Source organism: Tachypleus tridentatus, chromosome 11, assembly GCF_004210375.1.
Source record: "Tachypleus tridentatus isolate NWPU-2018 chromosome 11, ASM421037v1, whole genome shotgun sequence".
Classification (NCBI taxonomy): domain Eukaryota; kingdom Metazoa; phylum Arthropoda; class Merostomata; order Xiphosura; family Limulidae; genus Tachypleus; species Tachypleus tridentatus.
This window is the reverse complement of record NC_134835.1, coordinates 48496064-48520210: the sequence shown is the minus strand read 5'-3', so window position 1 is coordinate 48520210 and position 24147 is coordinate 48496064. Positions and strand designations below refer to the sequence as shown.

Below are 24147 nucleotides of genomic sequence, written 5' to 3'. Positions count from 1 at the left end.
GGAAATTTAAACACCCGCGCCCGCCGCCTACCGACGGGGAACCCATTTCTTCGGCCTGTTTCGCGCGTGCGTGGACCAACAGCAGCTTGCTGCGGCGTGTCGGACGTCTACACGCTGTTGTAGCGAAAAGTGCCCGAACGGTTGGCGGCGGGTCCTTCGATTCGACGTCCCTAGAGGATATCTTCGGCATTTCGACCACCTGTTCCCGCCAACTACACGCATTGGCCTCGGGACACCTCGAACAGAGTCTCAGAGCAAATGAGAGCGAGCGGGAAATTTAAACACCCGCGCCCGCCGCCTACCGACGGGGAACCCATTTCTTCGGCCTGTTTCGCGCGTGCGTGGACCAACAGCAGCTTGCTGCGGCGTGTCGGACGTCTACACGCAGTTGTAGCGAAAAGTGCCCGAACGGTTGGCGGCGGGTCCTTCGATTCGACGTCCCTAGAGGATATCTTCGGCATTTCGACCACCTGTTCCCGCCAACTACACGCATTGGCCTCGGGACACCTCGAACAGAGTCTCAGAGCAAATGAGAGCGAGCGGGAAATTTAAACACCCGCGCCCGCCGCCTACCGACGGGGAACCCATTTCTTCGGCCTGTTTCGCGCGTGCGTGGACCAACAGCAGCTTGCTGCGGCGTGTCGGACGTCTACACGCAGTTGTAGCGAAAAGTGCCCGAACGGTTGGCGGCGGGTCCTTCGATTCGACGTCCCTAGAGGATATCTTCGGCATTTCGACCACCTGTTCCCGCCAACTACACGCATTGGCCTCGGGACACCTCGAACAGAGTCTCAGAGCAAATGAGAGCGAGCGGGAAATTTAAACACCCGCGCCCGCCGCCTACCGACGGGGAACCCATTTCTTCGGCCTGTTTCGCGCGTGCGTGGACCAACAGCAGCTTGCTGCGGCGTGTCGGACGTCTACACGCTGTTGTAGCGAAAAGTGCCCGAACGGTTGGCGGCGGGTCCTTCGATTCGACGTCCCTAGAGGATATCTTCGGCATTTCGACCACCTGTTCCCGCCAACTACACGCATTGGCCTCGGGACACCTCGAACAGAGTCTCAGAGCAAATGAGAGCGAGCGGGAAATTTAAACACCCGCGCCCGCCGCCTACCGACGGGGAACCCATTTCTTCGGCCTGTTTCGCGCGTGCGTGGACCAACAGCAGCTTGCTGCGGCGTGTCGGACGTCTACACGCAGTTGTAGCGAAAAGTGCCCGAACGGTTGGCGGCGGGTCCTTCGATTCGACGTCCCTAGAGGATATCTTCGGCATTTCGACCACCTGTTCCCGCCAACTACACGCATTGGCCTCGGGACACCTCGAACAGAGGCACAGAGCAAATGAGAGCGAGCGGGAAATTTAAACACCCGCGCCCGCCGCCTACCGACGGGGAACCCATTTCTTCGGCCTGTTTCGCGCGTGCGTGGACCAACAGCAGCTTGCTGCGGCGTGTCGGACGTCTACACGCAGTTGTAGCGAAAAGTGCCCGAACGGTTGGCGGCGGGTCCTTCGATTCGACGTCCCTAGAGGATATCTTCGGCATTTCGACCACCTGTTCCCGCCAACTACACGCATTGGCCTCGGGACACCTCGAACAGAGTCTCAGAGCAAATGAGAGCGAGCGGGAAATTTAAACACCCGCGCCCGCCGCCTACCGACGGGGAACCCATTTCTTCGGCCTGTTTCGCGCGTGCGTGGACCAACAGCAGCTTGCTGCGGCGTGTCGGACGTCTACACGCTGTTGTAGCGAAAAGTGCCCGAACGGTTGGCGGCGGGTCCTTCGATTCGACGTCCCTAGAGGATATCTTCGGCATTTCGACCACTTGTTATCGCCAACTACACGCATTGGCCTCGGGACACCTCGAACAGAGTCTCAGAGCAAATGAGAGCGAGCGGGAAATTTAAACACCCGCGCCCGCCGCCTACCGACGGGGAACCCATTTCTTCGGCCTGTTTCGCGCGTGCGTGGACCAACAGCAGCTTGCTGCGGCGTGTCGGACGTCTACACGCTGTTGTAGCGAAAAGTGCCCGAACGGTTGGCGGCGGGTCCTTCGATTCGACGTCCCTAGAGGATATCTTCGGCATTTCGACCACCTGTTCCCGCCAACTACACGCATTGGCCTCGGGACACCTCGAACAGAGTCTCAGAGCAAATGAGAGCGAGCGGGAAATTTAAACACCCGCGCCCGCCGCCTACCGACGGGGAACCCATTTCTTCGGCCTGTTTCGCGCGTGTGTGGACCAACAGCAGCTTGCTGCGGCGTGTCGGACGTCTACACGCAGTTGTAGCGAAAAGTGCCCGAACGGTTGGCGGCGGGTCCTTCGATTCGACGTCCCTAGAGGATATCTTCGGCATTTCGACCACCTGTTACCGCCAACTACACGCATTGGCCTCGGGACACCTCGAACAGAGTCTCAGAGCAAATGAGAGCGAGCGGAAATTTAAACACCCGCGCCCGCCGCCTACCGACGGGGAACCCATTTCTTCGGCCTGTTTCGCGCGTGCGTGGACCAACAGCAGCTTGCTGCGGCGTGTCGGACGTCTACACGCAGTTGTAGCGAAAAGTGCCCGAACGGTTGGCGGCGGGTCCTTCGATTCGACGTCCCTAGAGGATATCTTCGGCATTTCGACCACCTGTTCCCGCCAACTACACGCATTGGCCTCGGGACACCTCGAACAGAGTCTCAGAGCAAATGAGAGCGAGCGGGAAATTTAAACACCCGCGCCCGCCGCCTACCGACGGGGAACCCATTTCTTCGGCCTGTTTCGCGCGTGCGTGGACCAACAGCAGCTTGCTGCGGCGTGTCGGACGTCTACACGCTGTTGTAGCGAAAAGTGCCCGAACGGTTGGCGGCGGGTCCTTCGATTCGACGTCCCTAGAGGATATCTTCGGCATTTCGACCACCTGTTACCGCCAACTACACGCATTGGCCTCGGGACACCTCGAACAGAGTCTCAGAGCAAATGAGAGCGAGCGGGAAATTTAAACACCCGCGCCCGCCGCCTACCGACGGGGAACCCATTTCTTCGGCCTGTTTCGCGCGTGCGTGGACCAACAGCAGCTTGCTGCGGCGTGTCGGACGTCTACACGCTGTTGTAGCGAAAAGTGCCCGAACGGTTGGCGGCGGGTCCTTCGATTCGACGTCCCTAGAGGATATCTTCGGCATTTCGACCACCTGTTCCCGCCAACTACACGCATTGGCCTCGGGACACCTCGAACAGAGTCTCAGAGCAAATGAGAGCGAGCGGGAAATTTAAACACCCGCGCCCGCCGCCTACCGACGGGGAACCCATTTCTTCGGCCTGTTTCGCGCGTGCGTGGACCAACAGCAGCTTGCTGCGGCGTGTCGGACGTCTACACGCAGTTGTAGCGAAAAGTGCCCGAACGGTTGGCGGCGGGTCCTTCGATTCGACGTCCCTAGAGGATATCTTCGGCATTTCGACCACCTGTTCCCGCCAACTACACGCATTGGCCTCGGGACACCTCGAACAGAGTCTCAGAGCAAATGAGAGCGAGCGGGAAATTTAAACACCCGCGCCCGCCGCCTACCGACGGGGGAACCCATTTCTTCGGCCTGTTTCGCGCGTGTGTGGACCAACAGCAGCTTGCTGCGGCGTGTCGGACGTCTACACGCAGTTGTAGCGAAAAGTGCCCGAACGGTTGGCGGCGGGTCCTTCGATTCGACGTCCCTAGAGGATATCTTCGGCATTTCGACCACCTGTTCCCGCCAACTACACGCATTGGCCTCGGGACACCTCGAACAGAGTCTCAGAGCAAATGAGAGCGAGCGGGAAATTTAAACACCCGCGCCCGCCGCCTACCGACGGGGAACCCATTTCTTCGGCCTGTTTCGCGCGTGCGTGGACCAACAGCAGCTTGCTGCGGCGTGTCGGACGTCTACACGCAGTTGTAGCGAAAAGTGCCCGAACGGTTGGCGGCGGGTCCTTCGATTCGACGTCCCTAGAGGATATCTTCGGCATTTCGACCACCTGTTCCCGCCAACTACACGCATTGGCCTCGGGACACCTCGAACAGAGTCTCAGAGCAAATGAGAGCGAGCGGGAAATTTAAACACCCGCGCCCGCCGCCTACCGACGGGGAACCCATTTCTTCGGCCTGTTTCGCGCGTGCGTGGACCAACAGCAGCTTGCTGCGGCGTGTCGGACGTCTACACGCTGTTGTAGCGAAAAGTGCCCGAACGGTTGGCGGCGGGTCCTTCGATTCGACGTCCCTAGAGGATATCTTCGGCATTTCGACCACCTGTTACCGCCAACTACACGCATTGGCCTCGGGACACCTCGAACAGAGTCTCAGAGCAAATGAGAGCGAGCGGGAAATTTAAACACCCGCGCCCGCCGCCTACCGACGGGGAACCCATTTCTTCGGCCTGTTTCGCGCGTGCGTGGACCAACAGCAGCTTGCTGCGGCGTGTCGGACGTCTACACGCAGTTGTAGCGAAAAGTGCCCGAACGGTTGGCGGCGGGTCCTTCGATTCGACGTCCCTAGAGGATATCTTCGGCATTTCGACCACCTGTTCCCGCCAACTACACGCATTGGCCTCGGGACACCTCGAACAGAGTCTCAGAGCAAATGAGAGCGAGCGGGAAATTTAAACACCCGCGCCCGCCGCCTACCGACGGGGAACCCATTTCTTCGGCCTGTTTCGCGCGTGCGTGGACCAACAGCAGCTTGCTGCGGCGTGTCGGACGTCTACACGCTGTTGTAGCGAAAAGTGCCCGAACGGTTGGCGGCGGGTCCTTCGATTCGACGTCCCTAGAGGATATCTTCGGCATTTCGACCACCTGTTACCGCCAACTACACGCATTGGCCTCGGGACACCTCGAACAGAGTCTCAGAGCAAATGAGAGCGAGCGGGAAATTTAAACACCCGCGCCCGCCGCCTACCGACGGGGAACCCATTTCTTCGGCCTGTTTCGCGCGTGCGTGGACCAACAGCAGCTTGCTGCGGCGTGTCGGACGTCTACACGCTGTTGTAGCGAAAAGTGCCCGAACGGTTGGCGGCGGGTCCTTCGATTCGACGTCCCTAGAGGATATCTTCGGCATTTCGACCACCTGTTACCGCCAACTACACGCATTGGCCTCGGGACACCTCGAACAGAGTCTCAGAGCAAATGAGAGCGAGCGGGAAATTTAAACACCCGCGCCCGCCGCCTACCGACGGGGGAACCCATTTCTTCGGCCTGTTTCGCGCGTGCGTGGACCAACAGCAGCTTGCTGCGGCGTGTCGGACGTCTACACGCAGTTGTAGCGAAAAGTGCCCGAACGGTTGGCGGCGGGTCCTTCGATTCGACGTCCCTAGAGGATATCTTCGGCATTTCGACCACCTGTTCCCGCCAACTACACGCATTGGCCTCGGGACACCTCGAACAGAGTCTCAGAGCAAATGAGAGCGAGCGGGAAATTTAAACACCCGCGCCCGCCGCCTACCGACGGGGAACCCATTTCTTCGGCCTGTTTCGCGCGTGCGTGGACCAACAGCAGCTTGCTGCGGCGTGTCGGACGTCTACACGCTGTTGTAGCGAAAAGTGCCCGAACGGTTGGCGGCGGGTCCTTCGATTCGACGTCCCTAGAGGATATCTTCGGCATTTCGACCACCTGTTACCGCCAACTACACGCATTGGCCTCGGGACACCTCGAACAGAGTCTCAGAGCAAATGAGAGCGAGCGGGAAATTTAAACACCCGCGCCCGCCGCCTACCGACGGGGAACCCATTTCTTCGGCCTGTTTCGCGCGTGCGTGGACCAACAGCAGCTTGCTGCGGCGTGTCGGACGTCTACACGCAGTTGTAGCGAAAAGTGCCCGAACGGTTGGCGGCGGGTCCTTCGATTCGACGTCCCTAGAGGATATCTTCGGCATTTCGACCACCTGTTCCCGCCAACAACACGCATTGGCCTCGGGACACCTCGAACAGAGTCTCAGAGCAAATGAGAGCGAGCGGGAAATTTAAACACCCGCGCCCGCCGCCTACCGACGGGGAACCCATTTCTTCGGCCTGTTTCGCGCGTGCGTGGACCAACAGCAGCTTGCTGCGGCGTGTCGGACGTCTACACGCAGTTGTAGCGAAAAGTGCCCGAACGGTTGGCGGCGGGTCCTTCGATTCGACGTCCCTAGAGGATATCTTCGGCATTTCGACCACCTGTTACCGCCAACTACACGCATTGGCCTCGGGACACCTCGAACAGAGGCTCAGAGCAAATGAGAGCGAGCGGGAAATTTAAACACCCGCGCCCGCCGCCTACCGACGGGGAACCCATTTCTTCGGCCTGTTTCGCGCGTGCGTGGACCAACAGCAGCTTGCTGCGGCGTGTCGGACGTCTACACGCAGTTGTAGCGAAAAGTGCCCGAACGGTTGGCGGCGGGTCCTTCGATTCGACGTCCCTAGAGGATATCTTCGGCATTTCGACCACCTGTTCCCGCCAACTACACGCATTGGCCTCGGGACACCTCGAACAGAGGCACAGAGCAAATGAGAGCGAGCGGGAAATTTAAACACCCGCGCCCGCCGCCTACCGACGGGGAACCCATTTCTTCGGCCTGTTTCGCGCGTGCGTGGACCAACAGCAGCTTGCTGCGGCGTGTCGGACGTCTACACGCTGTTGTAGCGAAAAGTGCCCGAACGGTTGGCGGCGGGTCCTTCGATTCGACGTCCCTAGAGGATATCTTCGGCATTTCGACCACCTGTTACCGCCAACAACACGCATTGGCCTCGGGACACCTCGAACAGAGTCTCAGAGCAAATGAGAGCGAGCGGGAAATTTAAACACCAGCGCCCGCCGCCTACCGACGGGGAACCCATTTCTTCGGCCTGTTTCGCGCGTGCGTGGACCAACAGCAGCTTGCTGCGGCGTGTCGGACGTCTACACGCAGTTGTAGCGAAAAGTGCCCGAACGGTTGGCGGCGGGTCCTTCGATTCGACGTCCCTAGAGGATATCTTCGGCATTTCGACCACCTGTTACTGCCAACTACACGCATTGGCCTCGGGACACCTCGAACAGAGGCACAGAGCAAATGAGAGCGAGCGGGAAATTTAAACACCCGCGCCCGCCGCCTGCCGACGGGGAACCCATTTCTTCGGCCTGTTTCGCGCGTGCGTGGACCAACAGCAGCTTGCTGCGGCGTGTCGACGTCTACACGCAGTTCTAGCGAAAAGTGCCCGAACGGTTGGCGGCGGGTCCTTCGATTCGACGTCCCTAGAGGATATCTTCGGCATTTCGACCACCTGTTCCCGCCAACTACACGCATTGGCCTTGGGACACCTCGAACAGAGGCTCAGAGCAAATGAGAGCGAGCGGGAAATTTAAACACCCGCGCCCGCCGCCTACCGACGGGGGAACCCATTTCTTCGGCCTGTTTCGCGCGTGTGTGGACCAACAGCAGCTTGCTGCGGCGTGTCGGACGTCTACACGCAGTTGTAGCGAAAAGTGCCCGAACGGTTGGCGGCGGGTCCTTCGATTCGACGTCCCTAGAGGATATCTTCGGCATTTCGACCACTTGTTATCGCCAACTACACGCATTGGCCTCGGGACACCTCGAACAGAGTCTCAGAGCAAATGAGAGCGAGCGGGAAATTTAAACACCCGCGCCCGCCGCCTACCGACGGGGAACCCATTTCTTCGGCCTGTTTCGCGCGTGCGTGGACCAACAGCAGCTTGCTGCGGCGTGTCGGACGTCTACACGCAGTTGTAGCGAAAAGTGCCCGAACGGTTGGCGGCGGGTCCTTCGATTCGACGTCCCTAGAGGATATCTTCGGCATTTCGACCACCTGTTCCCGCCAACTACACGCATTGTCCTCGGGACACCTCGAACAGAGTCTCAGAGCAAATGAGAGCGAGCGGGAAATTTAAACACCCGCGCCCGCCGCCTACCGACGGGGAACCCATTTCTTCGGCCTGTTTCGCGCGTGCGTGGACCAACAGCAGCTTGCTGCGGCGTGTCGGACGTCTACACGAACTTGTAGCAAAAAGTCCCCGAACGGTTGGCGGCGGATCCTTCGATTCGACGTTCCTAGAATATATCTTCGGCATTTGACCACCTGTTCACGCCAACAACACCCATTGGAATTGGGACACCTCGAACAGAGTCTCAGAGCAAATGAGAGCGAGTGGGTAATTTAAACAACCGCGCCCGCCGCCTACCGACGGGGGAACCCATTTCTTCAGCCTGTTTCGCGCGTAAGAGGACCAACAGCAGCTTGCTGCAGCGTGTCGGACGTCTACACGCAGTTGTAGCAAAAAGTGCCGGAACGGTTGGCGGCGGGTCCTTCGATTCGACGTCCCTAGAGGATATCTTCGGCATTTCGTCCAACTGTTCCCGCCAACAACAAGGTGGCCTCGGGACACCTCGAACAGAGTGTCAGAGCAAATGAGAGCCAGCGGGAAATTTAAAACTCGCGTCCGCCGCCTACCGACGGGAAACCCATTTCTTCTGCCTGTTTCGCGCGTGCGTGGACCAACAGCAGTTTGCTGCGGCGTGTCGGACGTCTACACGCAGTTGTAGCGAAAAGTGCCCGAACAGTTGGCGGCGGGTCCTTCCATTCGACGTCCCTAGAGTATATCTTCGGCATTTCGACCACCTGTTTTCGCCAACTACACGCATTGGCCTCGGGACACCTCGAACAGAGTCTCAGAGCAAATGAGAGCGAGTGGGAAATTTATTACTGCACTAAATGTTGCTTGTTCACATTAGTCAAATCTTGAGTTCGAATTTTCACATCATTTCATCCAATTAAAAAAAACCAACGAAAAACGAACATTCTCGATTTAGTGTAAGAAATCTTATTTTGTTGTTTTTATCGGTTACCTTTGATTTACATAAGTAGAATATATAACAATGAACTTTGCTGCACTAAACAGTTTAGTACGCGTGTACTATGAAAGCCTTGAGAAAGTCAAACATCTGTCTTAACTATTGGCTCACTCAATAAAGTGCATACCTCTGATACTTAGCGTTGATCATATTCGGCTCCCAAAGAATACGAAAATATGTTTGTATGTTCGTCGTTGTCAAGGGACACGATCTATTGTTGGCAGGACAATGAAGAATAATGTTCTACATATGCCCACCATGTAAATAGATAGGGATTGTTTGAATATCCATGTCCTTGCTGTCACCTTGATCCTCCAAAAAATAATAAACTTCAAAGTTGGGTCCTAACCCAAATGTTTACCAATATTTTTCCAAATACATTTAGCCATTTTCGAGAAATTTTGCTAACAAATATACACAGAGTTAGGGCGTACATAAACTCCATCTGTCTTCGATGGCTGATGTTATTTAATAATCTGATACGTTATTTCATGCATAACTTAATGTGTTGAATCAACACACATTGATTTTACTCATATTTTACTATAATAACGTGGATATACTTCTAAAATTCTAATCGTTATTTAAAGAGTAATTAATTATAATCCTTTCTTTACGACTGCAGCAATGAGGACAACCATGGGTAAGTTATTTCTTACTCTAATTTATTGAAATAAGGAAATGAAGTAAAACATAATTAAAACACACCAAAAGTTTTACATTTTAAAGTGTTGACTGTCGACATATAATTTTATTCTCTCGAAAACAATGATATACGTAAATATAACCTCTAGCTGCACAGTGTTTGATTTTCATGTATGTGAGAGTGCATCTCTTTGTCAGTCATGTTCTGAAATAGGTAGGCACTGGAATTTTTAATTGAAAAATTTAATATGAATATAACATACAAACACTCAATGTTGTACTGTTCATATAATGTTCGTATCCATGGCAATATATCCTCAGGCAATGTAGAAAAATAGATTGTTGCATCGGAAAACACCATTTCAGTGCCGAATAATCTACTATTTTTTAGTATTTGTCAAAAGACATTAACAAATTAACCAACTGTTTTACTTTATTTTAATGATTTAATTACAAGAATTAGTGTTATAAAATGGCGATGTAGTACCTCATATCTGAAACTTTCAGTTTGTCATTAAGGCCATGGGTAGGAAGAAGGTAGATGGAACTGAAACTGAGAATACCCGAACCAAGGAAGTGGCACCTGTATCTCTTCCTACACCTCATCAGCAGAGATTAACATTGATGCCGGGCCTCATAACGATTCTAAACATTTCCTTTCACCAACACAGACCTCTATCCACAATCATTAAATGAATAAATAAATCGAAAATTGGACGTTTCCATTCCCTCGAAAGACGTAAATAAAAACATGAGAAAAATTAAAGACGGCGAACTGAATGTGCACAACTCGAATTCTAGTAGCAGTAGTATATCCAGCATGACAAGCATTGTGGGTAATAATTCTAAGTTTTAAAACACTTGTCACTTTGTTGACATTATGTAACTAAACAATGTTAATCATATCAGTAGCACTCAGTTTGAAAACGCCAGTCACTTTCTCAATGTTATGAAACAAAACAGTGTCGGTTATGTCTAAACGTTCTCGGTTTGAAAATTATAGTCACTTTCTAGATGTTATCCAACAAAATTTTGTCAATCTCTCGAATAAAGAAGATGGAGGCTTCAAGAAAGAAAAGTTGAAAATAGTTTATATTTGATTTGAAGGTTACAAAACCTATATAAAAAAGTGAATTTTTTGAATGGCACTCAATCATATGCCTAGACTTAGGTTCTGTATTAAGCAAAACAACTTCCAATTTTGTTAAAACATATTTCATATATATCAACCGTTTGTCTACCCTTTTAACATTATTCACACAATATTTTTTATCTGTAAATCAAACATTTTAGGAGACATATATGTCCATTGAATACACGGGTATTTTACGTGTAAGCACTTTCGTTTATATGAATTATGATTCTAAGTAATTGGTGAAGCAGAGGTATGCTTACTGACTTACAAAGCAAAATCCGAGGTACGATTTCCTCGGGTGCAAATAGCCCATTGTGTAGCTTTGCACCAGGAAACACAACAAAGTCCATTTGAGTAATGTTCAGAAAGTATTCATTACTTAACATACTCCACACAGAACATATACTATCTGAAATAATCGAAAAGGAAAAAAAATATATAATACAAACACTAAATTAAACTACATAGAGCAAACATCAATGCAATTTACACTGAGCAGACGCTTTTGCAACCCACGTACAGAGCAAACACCTGACATGACCCGCACATGTAAACACTAATATAATCTATAGAGAGCAAAACACTACCAACACAGAACAAATACTAACAGTACTCATCATGAACAAAATACTAACACAATCCATCCATAGAAAACACATTTAATAACATTCAGTGAAAAGAAAGACAGCGTACTTTAACAACATAAACACGGAGAAAATGTTACGAAATGTATACAATATATTTCAAATAACCAGAAATTTGAATCTAAAAGTTTTTTGTTTTTGAATTTCGCACAAAGCTACATGAAAGCTATCTGCGCTAGCCGACCCTAATTATGCAGTGCAACTCTAGAGAAAAGGCAGCTGGTCATCACTACCAACCGCCAACTTTTGGGCTACTCTTCTACCAACGAATAGTGGGTTTGACTGTCACATTACAACATCCTCACGGGTTTAAGATCAAGCATTTTTGGTGTGACTGGGATTCGAACCTACGAACCTTAGATTGGGAGTCGAGCACCTAAATCACCTGACCGAACAAACATTGTAAAGCATAGTTCAACATAAAACCACCAATAACGAAATTTTAGCATACAATATTGCTCTCACAGTCTAGTCATTATGTTACATTCTCAACAAAAAATAACTATAACCCATTTTAAACATAAAAGTCATGGAGTTTACGATTTCATCTTGAAAATCAGATGATAAATGATGCTGTAAGAGCGAGACATATTCCTAGGAGGAGGCTTCGTGAACGATGGAAATTTGTTGTTCTGCTCAATGTCTCCGCAATTATCGTTCACCTTTCTGTTCATAGGTTGGAATATGGAAGTAATACCACCAAGTCTTGACTAAAGGAGAGTGACCTATGACGTACATATTCCAATAATGCCAGTTACTAATTGTGAGATGTGCGGTACCGAATATGTTCGGTAATCATATGGCTTAATACTCTGAATCAATAAATAAAAGTTACGACAATTAAAGTATATTACCTTTGATAATAATAGTGCACAATAAAAGATTTATTGTAGTCAAAACACTGTAATAATTTCAATGTCATGGACTATAAATTTTGGCAACTACTTGTAGAGTACTTTTGGCACCCCAAATCTGATGCCACTCTTTCTCTCTCTCTCTTTACCATGGCTTCACAAGTGTTCCTCTAACAGCATGAACAGTACTTTGAAAAGTAAAAGCTACAAACAAGATGATTTCAAGTATTGAATAGTTCAGTATATTATCCATTTGTTTTAAATTGTTTTACACATATAAATCTGTCAAAATTAGTTTTTCTACAATTTTCTACAAAACATATTACTTATTCACATCTATATAGTTTTAGATAAATTTTATTGTTTTATCATCATCAGTCATACATGGTAAAAATGGTGCTGTGAATAAGCTTACGTATGAAGTAAAAAATGTTAGCTATGTGTATCACAACCTAATTTAATTTGTGTCACGTTAATAGAAGCCGTGACATGTTTCTTCGTTATATACATATTTATCACAACTCACATGACGATATGTGCTATTAATCAAATGTGTTTGTATGGAAGTATCTCGCCCTCCTTTTGCTTGTTCCTGAAGTAAGGAGATGATGAGTACAAGAACAATGTAACCTAATACCCTTTATTCAGAAGTCAATACCCTTGATATATGGGTAGATATCATATTAATACAATAATGTAACCTATCGATTAGTCTTTATAACACCCATTACTACTTTACGCTAGAGAGACTGTTACTACAGATGGACAGTTTACAGGAGGATTCTGGCATTTAAGTTCTGTATGTGGTTAATTTTAATGTACGCGCATGTTGTTACTATGGTTTCTGTAGGCATCACTAGGTGAATTATGTATATTACAAAAAAGCCCATAGGATTGAGTATAGATTTCAATTTATTGTGCACGTTTTATATTTACGGATTTCTTTCTTTAGATAGTCTTACTTGGTATATTGTGCGTGTCATAAAATGGTGGATACTCTTATTAAGATTCTATGTATACACTGTGTTACTAAGGGTAATTTGATTTCAAATGTTTATATTTAAGTATGACATTCTTCATTTACAAAAGCTGAGAGTCTTCTATTCAATGTACATCTATTATAGGTTTAGTGTAATAAAAGTGTACCTGACGAAACAGTATAGGTTTAACTTAAATGTGTTTTACAAAGGTCTTATTAGCGTATTCTGTGTGTCTTACAGTGGTGTTTCTATACTTCTGTGGAGTTACTACAGATTTAAATTTACGTTTGTATTTTTCAGCTACATGTGCTTCTATGAGAGAATAATGTTACTAACATACTACTGAAACGTTTCTGTCATAACTGTTTTTTCATAAATACTGGTATAGAAACCTGATTGTATTTTTATGATCTAAGGTACTGATTATAGTGTTTCCTTCTATATCTAATCATACTTTTTTTCATTTACTGGTGTTTTTCACTTCTCTTAGGATGCTTATTTAAGATATTTAGTTTTATAAACTGACTGATAAATTCCAATAAAATGTTTAAAACCTTTGTTGAGAACTTATTGGCATTAATTAATAACCCATAGCACTTTTCGGTTTCTATATGAAGGTCATTTTGCTACAAGTGGATATAATAAATAAATAATTTACTGTTTAATCAATCATTTTACTAATATAGAAACTATTTAAAATAGCATCACTCACCAGGCAGTTGAAGTACTATGAATTAAAATTCATAAAGCTTTCTGGTTTCTTGCTTTCGCTTTCAACAGATACTGAGATAGACATCATGTCTAAACACTTCTTTAAGACCAAGCTCATTCCACAAATGTCAAAATCTATCATTCCCTTGTATCAGTGAAACTGGATAGTGTGTATAGTCTGTGGCTTAGCTCGTGAATCTCTCTTTTAAGTGTTTACATACGTTTTACTTTTCATTCAATGCTATAAAACGAATTGATTTTTCAGATGGACTGCGCCCTCGGGTTACGTCTCTGCTGATAATGGTCTTTCTGAATCTTATTTCAAATCTGTGCTTGAACTCTCGACTAAAGACTCTCTACACCTCCTTAATAACATTATACGAGCAGATAGATGTTGTTGGTAAGGGCTCCTACATGAGTTTTAGGCTTGCCAACATTTTCCTCAATCACCAAGAACACAAATGGGTTGACAATTGCCATTGAAGCTTCAAACCTGTTCTCTAAAGAAGGTATATTGATGATATTTTTCTTATTTTCCACCATCAATTTCGAGGGTGTCTTACTTCATAACACTCCTCTGTACACTTCACTCGCAAAACTGTTTTTCACAAACAATAAATCACTTCTAAAGGTTCTCCCCCAACAGAGAATGCTTTATGTAACACTTCGAAAGAGATGCTCTTGTTACACTAATCCATAAAAGTGCAGATTTTAACAATATATCAATTTCTCATCTCAATGATCAAGGATGGATAATACACTGCCACCAGTTACCTACCATCACGGCCTACACACCTTTATGAGAACAGAAGTTAAACCAATCACTTTCATGTGTCTGTAATAACTGTCCTTGTACAACTGTATTTCACCTATACAGCATTCTTGAATTAAAATCATTAAATCTCCAAAACACTAAGATACATAATCACAAAATTTGTTTCCGACATCTACACAGAGTTTGTAGAATGTTTAAAATCCCAAACTGAAAGCAAAAGTAAAAGCGACAATGTAAGATGGAATAAGGAAATTTTATAGATAGCGATGGTGTTGAATAATCAATAGTCATGCTGATTTATTAGAATCATTTATTTTTATTCTTTACTTTTTTGTAATTTCAGTGATATAACTGCGAAATATGGAGATATTGTTTATATCATTTGAAATATTTTGTGTAGGATTGATATATCTTGGAAAATACCAATTAAACTATTAAAACTTCTATATTTCTTTTTATTTGTAGATATTTGAGTACTTTTAGCACAAACATTATCCGTTATGAAAATAAAATAACTTGGACCAAAAATGGCAATATGATATTTAATTACTTATTCTTTTCTAGAGTTGATTTAATCACCAAATATGAACAGAATAATGTAATTTCAAACAAATTCTCCTTTAATTCTTTCAATTTTATAATGATATTGTACATTATAAAACATATACATACAGTAAAATTTAACAGCCAAATAACATAATTAAATATAAAACAAATAACCCAATTTATACATCATAAATATTTAACGTGCCAATGCTTACAATACATACAAAACAACAACACATAGAATACACAAAAAATAAATATAAACGAGGATGAATATTGGCCTCACATCGCTCGGTTATGGTGTTCACATTTCTTTTCTCGTGATATAAAAGGATGCTGAGTGAAAAATAAAAAAAATATTTGTTTAAAAAGTACCAATTCTACATGATAAACATGTTGTTAAATCAGTCTCTGTATACAGACAGTACTGTGCAAAAGTGCTACGACAAGATAATATTTTGTCATTATTTCCATTTTACGGATATAATTCTCCCATGCGGTAACTGATTGTAGATTTCAACACAATGGTAACGCTTCACTGATCCCTCTTGACAACTGAATGAACCAGCGTAAGAATAATCAGTATTCTTTAGAATTCATGCTTGAATGAAATATAGGGATTGAAATAACTGTCATAGAACCACATGCAGTGTCTTAACAGAGAACTTAGCATATAAAACATTTATATACTGAGAAGAATAAATTTAATAGCAACCCACAAATAAACCTTCATAAAAACAGTGTTTAACACCATACATTAAGTTTTGTTGTCATGTCACAGCTCCCAAGGCATGAAGGATTGTTAGGAAATTATAGAACTTGCATAAAAGCTTTATGTGATGCCAGCTGGACTTTCTGACAAATTGCTCTAGAATTGAATTGTTCCCCAATCGCTATTAAGTACACCATATATCTTGACGTCAAGTCAGGTAAATTTTTCAGCAGTAAAATGTGATATTGTATGGGATTGATGGATATTACAAAATAAAAATGATAAATTATGCAGTGGTGTTTGAAGTCGATGTACTCAAACTGTAAAATGAACATGCAAGCACAACAACGAATTCTTCGACTTATTAATATTGCTTTTTGATGTATGTCATTAGGGTAATAGGTTCAAAGCAAAACAAAATAAAATAGTGAAGTAACAGTAATTCACGACATACCTTCAAGAGTTCCGAAGCTGTATATCGTTTCCGTACGTCGACTTGTAAACACTTCTCCAAGAAATCTTGGAATACGAGAGAAATGTTATCTTTTTCTTTAATATCAGGTTTCCCATTTTTCGCTATGAGATCAAATAGCTGAAAAGAAATGGGACATCATGACTTTATGTATATCTATATGTGTGATTAATGGGCAAGCCTTGTTCTGTCTTTTCTTATTAGAGTTGCTGGAAGACATTTCAACTAAATTATACAATCATTTGTGTATTCAAGTAAACGAAATCTCACTATTAAGAAGTTGGGTATTGCGAAACAATGATAATTTTATGAGTAATATTATTACAGAAACATTTCTCTTTAACTAACGCAAGCATTAATTTACCCAAATTCTTAAAAGATCTTGAAATTTATACGAAATACTTTAAATTTATCCAGAAGGAAACTCTTATAGATTTATTCAATCATAATTTTCTACTCTCAACTCATCAAAGTATTTACATACAAAAGGAAAGTACATTCAAATAAGGAGAAAGTTGAAATTCAATCTAATTTTTCTCCATGGCTGTACGGTCTGGTTGGCAACACTTACCATGAGGGGATCTTCATTACAATAAGGAGGCTCTCCTGTATCATCTCAATAACTGTGATCCCGAAAGACCATATATCGACTTCGCATCCGTATTTTTTGTTTTAACGATTTCAGGTGCCATCCAGTACGGAGTGCCGGCCGTTGATGTTTTTCTACTTTCTTGTGATGTTATAACGGCACATAATCCAAAGTCAGCTACATGATGAAAAGAACCAAGAATAAAATTTTCATTTGAGTGAAAATGAAAACAAAATGATTTAGAAAGAATTTCAAGTTAGCCTGACAAAATGAATTTAAAGTATATTAATAATTCTTACAGTTTTGTAGTCAGCATGTTAGGATCAACTTAGATAGTAAAATTTTTAAATTGTTAAAACTACTTTTTTCAGCCAGTTGTATGATATCCTTTTATGAGAGCACGACAACATAAAGATAACATTCTTCGTGCCTATTCTCCTCCTGTCAAATTACCGATGTAACAAAACTATCTTTTCAATAATCAGACACATAATTTATAATGAAATAAAATTCTACTATCATTTGTTAAAGATAAATTGACAACAGAAATATTCAAACAGTTAACTGTAATTTTGATTTGTGTTGTTTCTATTGCAAATTTTGATAGAAAAATAGAAACAATTAATCATCCAAATAAATCTTGTCAACGAACAAAATATTGCTACAAATCTGTTCTTTTTATTCGTGTTTCGCACTTATTTTCAGAACAAAAATTCTTACTCAAATGTGTTTCGAAGACGCTTGTATTAAAAAAAAATGTAACGTCCAATAAATTATTTTATAATTTCCAAATATCTTAGGTAAATAGTCATAAAAACAATATAAAAGTAAAATTATTTTCTTCTTTAAATTCTATTTATTTAAACACCTCCAAGTAATATATGGCAATTTATTTCAGTAAAGGAGGCTAGAAAATTACTTGGCACATGACTGTGTCATTGGAGGTAAACATACGTAAAACCAGGCTTACTTGTCAAATTATATACACATTTATTAAAAGAGTAATACATAGCTATGCTATGTAGTTGATATTGTACTGAATGTATTGTACATTAATATTGTACTGAACATGAGAACTGGAAACACTAATTCTTATACGTGAATATTTTTTATTTCTGAGTAAACATGATTTCCATGTAACGTATCAACATCTTCATAATATATGTGTTTCTGTTCACGTAGGAATGAAAGTAATGACTTTAATAACAAAAAATCATTGCACAAGCACTGAATGCTGGCACAATATTGAAAACCAACTGATTTCAAAATTCTAATAAAAACAAGCTAAGTGAAGATGGTGTGTTTTTATTTTACATTATTCTCAGTTTGTCCATTGTGATTCAATACCAGTGGCGTGTCGAAAACATCATTTCAAATCTATCTTTTGTCTCCTACATGTCAGAGCCAAAAAAGATTTTGTTCAATAAGATAGCTTATCAGTTTGGCTGGATGGTGAGAGACAAAAGTTTCTATGAAAATATCTATACAAATGGTATAAAACTTATTAAATATTGCAATTTAAATGCTGTAAATTACTAAAATATTGTACAAGCTCAAAATTATTGTAAAACAAGATAGCTGCAGGTGTATTTCCTTTTACATATTCAACTAATTTCTACATTTTGGCTACAAATTAGATGTGTATAAAAGATAATCCTGAAGGGTTTTAGACACCCCTGATTTTCAGTAACATTGGACAAATTATTAGGAATCTGTAAAAAAGAAAACACCTGCAGTCAACTTTTTTTTCTAATAACCAAACCTGATATTATATGTCTTAAAGTTTACCTAGTTTTATGCTCCAGTCCATACCAACTAATATATTTTGACTTTTGATGTCCCTGTGTATTACACTGTTAACGTGAAGATATTCTATTCCCTGAAGAACCTACATGAGATGTAAATTTATTTCAAAGATAAATACTTTTAAATATCACTATAATTTTAATTCAGTGTGTTTGTTGTTTTCAATAGTTCAAATATATATAATTTATAAATAGCAGAAATACCAAGCTTAGATTGGGTTGATATATCAGTTGTTTTACCATCTGCTGCCAAGATGAAAAAGTTATTACTGCCACTGGAACACCTAACATTAAACTGGCTACGAGAAAAGCGTGGCCTTTTTAGGTTGAGACCAACCACCTTCAGTAATTGCCCCTGGGCAATTTTAAACTCGCATCATTTCCGAGTTAAGGTGTTTTCTGTTATATCACCGACAATAAAAACCTTCTTTAATCAGTGAAGATTCTAAATTGAAAAATATCAACAAATAGTTTCCAGTTTTGTTATGTAGATGTTTCATTTCATGTATTTTCAGTACACAGAATGACAGCGATATTAAAACATACTTCTGTAACTTAGTGACATGACATGGAAGCCATTGTTAAAAAAGGACTGTTAGTAAATCCCATCGGCTTTACTATACATTCAGTGTCGTTTTATAAATGAAAGTATTCAGCTGTACTCAGGTTATCACATTGTTATATTCCAAGTGACAGACGTTAACTAACCATGTATCATGGCACATGGTCACTCCTCGTTAGAAACGCATTGGTCATACATGACTGTCATTTCTGGTTGCATGGAATGGAAACAAACTCATAATAAAATGGCATGGTCCTCAAGAATGGCTCAATCCATCCATCTCTACTGTACTGTACTATTATGGTGAAAATTTAGAAACCATTTTAGCATAAAAAAATAATTCTTGCCTTGACTTCTCTATATATTAAAATTTGTTATATAGGGAATAACTTCTTTTCGATGCAGATATCTTGATAGTTTCCTTCTTTAAAAAGATCCATATATACACCTGCTCACATGTGTTTGTCTCTCTGTGATTTCTTTTGTGATGCAACAAACCGCTCGTGTTATTTGTGGTTTTTGTTACTTTGCCTCCTAAAATAGATGCACAGGTACGTGGAAAAGTAACACTCAGGTGCGTACACTCAGGAGCATCTTGGTACATGTGCAAAATATTTGGTTTTTGGGTTCATTCTTCTTCAAGCTATGACTTTAACATACACGCATAGACACATGCTTTTATTATTATTATATATAAGCAATGTTATTAATATAGTAATGCTTGCAAAACAGACATGGGAAACTAACTGCAATAATTTTGAACAGACCTTTAAATAAACTGTAATCATTAGACATCTGTTAGCAAACAAAATTACAAAAATCTCTATTCATAACAGTCAATATAACATACTTCTTTACAAATTGCTGATATATCATGTTCAGATAAACGGGTTTTGGTCAGGACATTATCCAAAGAGCCGATTCCCAAATATTCCATGATTACCTAAATAAACACAATTTAAAATTTCACTTACATTTTATTCTTTAGTAAAATCTCTCATAAACAATGAGACATAATATTTGTTCCTAACTTAAGATTCTGTCAGTAATCATATATGTAAAACAAATACCAATACCAAAATAATTTTTCACGAGGTAAAAATTAAAGTAACTCTAGAAGAGTTAGATTTTTCATCTAGAATATTGTCTTCCAATCATGTATTATTTAAAACAAGATTTCTAAAAAGCAAACCTGTAAGAATAATGTGGGTAACTATTCACAAACCAATACTGTTGCTCGAAATTGACTTACTATGTTTAATAACGATTAGTACCTAAACGTGCACTCTATGGAATGTAAACTTGAAAATACAAGAGAATTCACTAATATGTAACACTAAGAATACTTGCCCAGAGTTCATCTCCTATGAGGTAGCTGTCTAGGTAGCTGATTACGTTAGGATGTTTTATTTCACGGAGGACTAATAGTTCTGTAATTACATCTTCTTTGTATAATTGCTGCGATAAAGTTATCTTCTTTACAGCAACTGTCCACCCTGTTTCTCTATCTTTCGCTTTATATACAGCTGCTGAAGCACTGAAATAATAAAAGAAGTATCAATAGAATATGTAATATACTGGTATGTAAAAACATAACTAAATTCTAGTGATAAAATTATTGTGCTTTGAGAAAACAAACACAATGGATTAACATATGTTTCTAATCTTTGTAAAATTGTAAAAATGAATGCTTATTTCATTATACAGAAATTAGAATATCATGCATAGTTAAATGTTTCTTACTACATGAAGAATACTATAAAGTATGGATAAAACATAAATAGTAATTTATACTGACACAAGTAAGCACCACTCTATCAAGTAACATTGATAACTTTTGAAAATGTGTTCTGCTGTTACAATCGAGATGTACTCGTAGTGTGACGAGTTTTGAAACATTTCAACTACGCCTACATGCACGAATGGTCCGGCATGGCCAAGCGCGTAAAGAGTGCGACTCGTAATCTGAGGGTCGCAGGTTCGCATCCCGGTCGCGCCAAATATGCTCGCCCTTCCAACCGTGGGGGCGTTATAATGTGATGGTCAATCCCACTATTCGTTGGTAAAAGAGTTGGCAGTGGGTGGTGATGACTAGCTGCCCACCCTCTTGTCTTACACTGCTAAATTAGGGATGGCTAGCACAGATAGCGTTCGAGTATCTTTGTGCGAAATTCAGAAACAAAAATGAATGAATTAATCCATTGAAAACAACTTATTATTTTAAAAAATATAATATTAACGACACTACTGATTATTTTGCTTTATAAATCTTCTAAATTTCTGTTTGTATGTTTCCTTTTGAATTTCGCGCAAAGCTACACGAGGGTTATCTGCCATAATTTAATTGTATAAAACTAGAGGGAAGGCAGCTAGTCATTATAGGTCATCGCCAAGTCTTGGGTTACTCTTTTACGATTGAATACTTCAATTGATTGACACATCATTACATCCCTACAGTTGAAAGGGCGAGCATGTTTGGTGCGACGGAACTTCGAACCCGCGACCTTCAAATGACGAGTCGAGCGCCTTAACTACCTCACTATGCTAAGCCTATTTGTGACTGAACAAACGTACTTTAAAATTCGCAGGGCAATGATGTATTTCTATACTGTTATTTTGTTCTTCATAATTTGCCAAATACTCCTTTTAAATCAAAATACACAGTTATTTAGTTTCGAATGTTTAACACTTTCTGAACTATGCAAAGAGAAATACACCAATTGAATCAAAAGCTCTATTTCAGTTAGTGAGGGAGAAATATTACAAACAGAGAACTGTTTCCAAAGGCAAACGAGAGGGGAATGAACACTACATACGAACGTCATGTAAGCAATTAAACATTGAGAATTAGCACATACAGGACATAGAAGGTGAGAAATGGAAGGAAGGTTAATCAGAGTTACACCCCTAGCCACCGTAGTTTCTGGGCGGAAATAATGATTCAGATAAATGAGAAGATATGTAAGATGATAAAAAGTATGTGAAATAGTCCTGGCTAAAATGTCAGCCCACCAATGACCACAGGCTGAGATGAAAAGGAAATAAATCTATAGGAAATGGTCTAACAAAGTTCACATGAAAAGTGTAAAGCAGTAAGGCAATGAAGGACCCCATTAACATTTTCAGTCCAGAAGATCAACATGTCACAGAAGACAATGAATCTGGAAGAAAGTTATCAATGCAGAAATATTGATAAAATGGAACGTGTTGAACAAGGCATCTGATAATTGTTAACCGAAGAAACAGAAAATGTTTAATCAATAGTCTAGTAAGAGCCTGAACAACGCAAGGAGCATTGAACCGCTAAGATGACCCTTTACTGATCCAGAGATGAATGGCAGAAAACATTCCAACAAAGGAAAGGAAACAGAGGTAGTTACATAATTAATATAAACACAGATGAATAGGCCAGTAAGGAGCAATCAGAAGAACTTGACATTGAATGGTATGGACCGAATGAAATCGTCCAATGAAAAGTTGAATGGGACAATCAACATACAGATATTTATTGACCAATCCCTGACTTAAAGTGGTGATTGTCAGAGCAAAAGGATGAATAACCAAAGACCGAAACAGAAGTAATTTGTGGTCGAAGGATGTAGTAAAGCAACAGACGTAAAAGTAACCCACTGAAGACAAATCCACTGGAAGATAAGATGACTGAGAGATCTACTAACTGTGAAGTGCTCACATAGGAGCCTGATTAAAGGAACTTGTAGCAGCGAATCTCAAAACATCTAGCTTCACATTTCAGTACCAAGTATATAACAGTTACTTCGACCATGTTTGAAAATTCAAACTTAGTTTCCCATTGTATGGTGGAAAGAGAGAGTAAAAAAAAATTCATGTGAAATTTACAAAATTATCAGCTTAATATCACATCCTCAATCAGTTGGAAAGTTTTTAGAAAATCTAGTGAATGTACAACAAAAATTAAACAAAATACCAACATGCGTTGAGTGGTATTGTTAAATAATTAGTGCTATTATCAAAACATAACATTTTATCTCTATTATTTTCCTATTAACTACAAATTTAACTTTAAATCCCGAAATCGTTCTTTTGCAACTTTTCACAAAATGTTAAGTATTTATTCTTTGGACTCAATTTTCCGAACAACTGACATAAAGAATTGAAAACCAAAAACTCAAATACTAATAAAAGTACCTACCATATTCAAGCCACCACACTTTTCTATAATTTTAAATGCAGAAAAAGCTCCTTGTGTACATATTACATTTAAACTTACCCTTGTCCAATTTTTTTTTATAAAAGTATATCTTTCGATGGGATTGCCCACAGAAGTCATACTTTTAGTTCCTGCATAACTTCTTCTTCTGTCACTCTATTGTTCTTTGAGAAAATATAAAACAAGAATTACTACACCACACAAATACGCGTTTGCCAACAAATATTATTCATAATGTAATGATTGTTGTGTAGAACATTCGACTTTACACTATTTAAGTTATGAAAGAAGTTAAATCTCTTACTTAGACCAAGAATCAATCCCACATTATTTTTATTATAAATAACATCTCTTGGATTGTTTTTGGAGTTGGTGAAAGGTTTGTTTGTTTGTTGTTGTTTTTTTCAATTTCGCACAGAGCGACTCGAGGGTTATCAGTGATGGCCGACCCTAATTTAGAACTGTAAGACTAGAGGTAAGGCTGATTGTCATCACCACCCACCGTCAACTCTTGGGCTACTCTTATACCAAGGAATAGTGGGATTGACCGTCACATTATAACGCACCCACGGCTGAAAGGTCGAGCATGTTTGGCGCTACGGGGATGCAAACCCGCGATCCTCAGAATACCCGTCCCACGCCTTAACACACTTGGCCATGTAGGGCCGTTGGTAAAACGTAAGTTTACTCTATCACT

At 42.1% G+C, this 24147-nt stretch overlaps 1 protein-coding gene across 1 annotated transcript in view; it reads right to left on the bottom strand.

Moving 5' to 3' along the window:
- The window catches only part of LOC143231358 (uncharacterized), a 71946-nt gene that overhangs the window by 16352 nt on the left and 31447 nt on the right, over positions 1-24147 (bottom strand). Inside the window, exons 6-9 of the mRNA XM_076465900.1 lie at positions 20612-20798; positions 20112-20204; positions 16288-16425; positions 11796-11965 (exon numbers count right to left, since the gene is read on the bottom strand). Of these exons, the coding sequence (XP_076322015.1) occupies positions 11796-11965; positions 16288-16425; positions 20112-20204; positions 20612-20798 (588 nt within the window). The remainder of the gene's footprint in view (positions 1-11795; positions 11966-16287; positions 16426-20111; positions 20205-20611; positions 20799-24147) is intronic.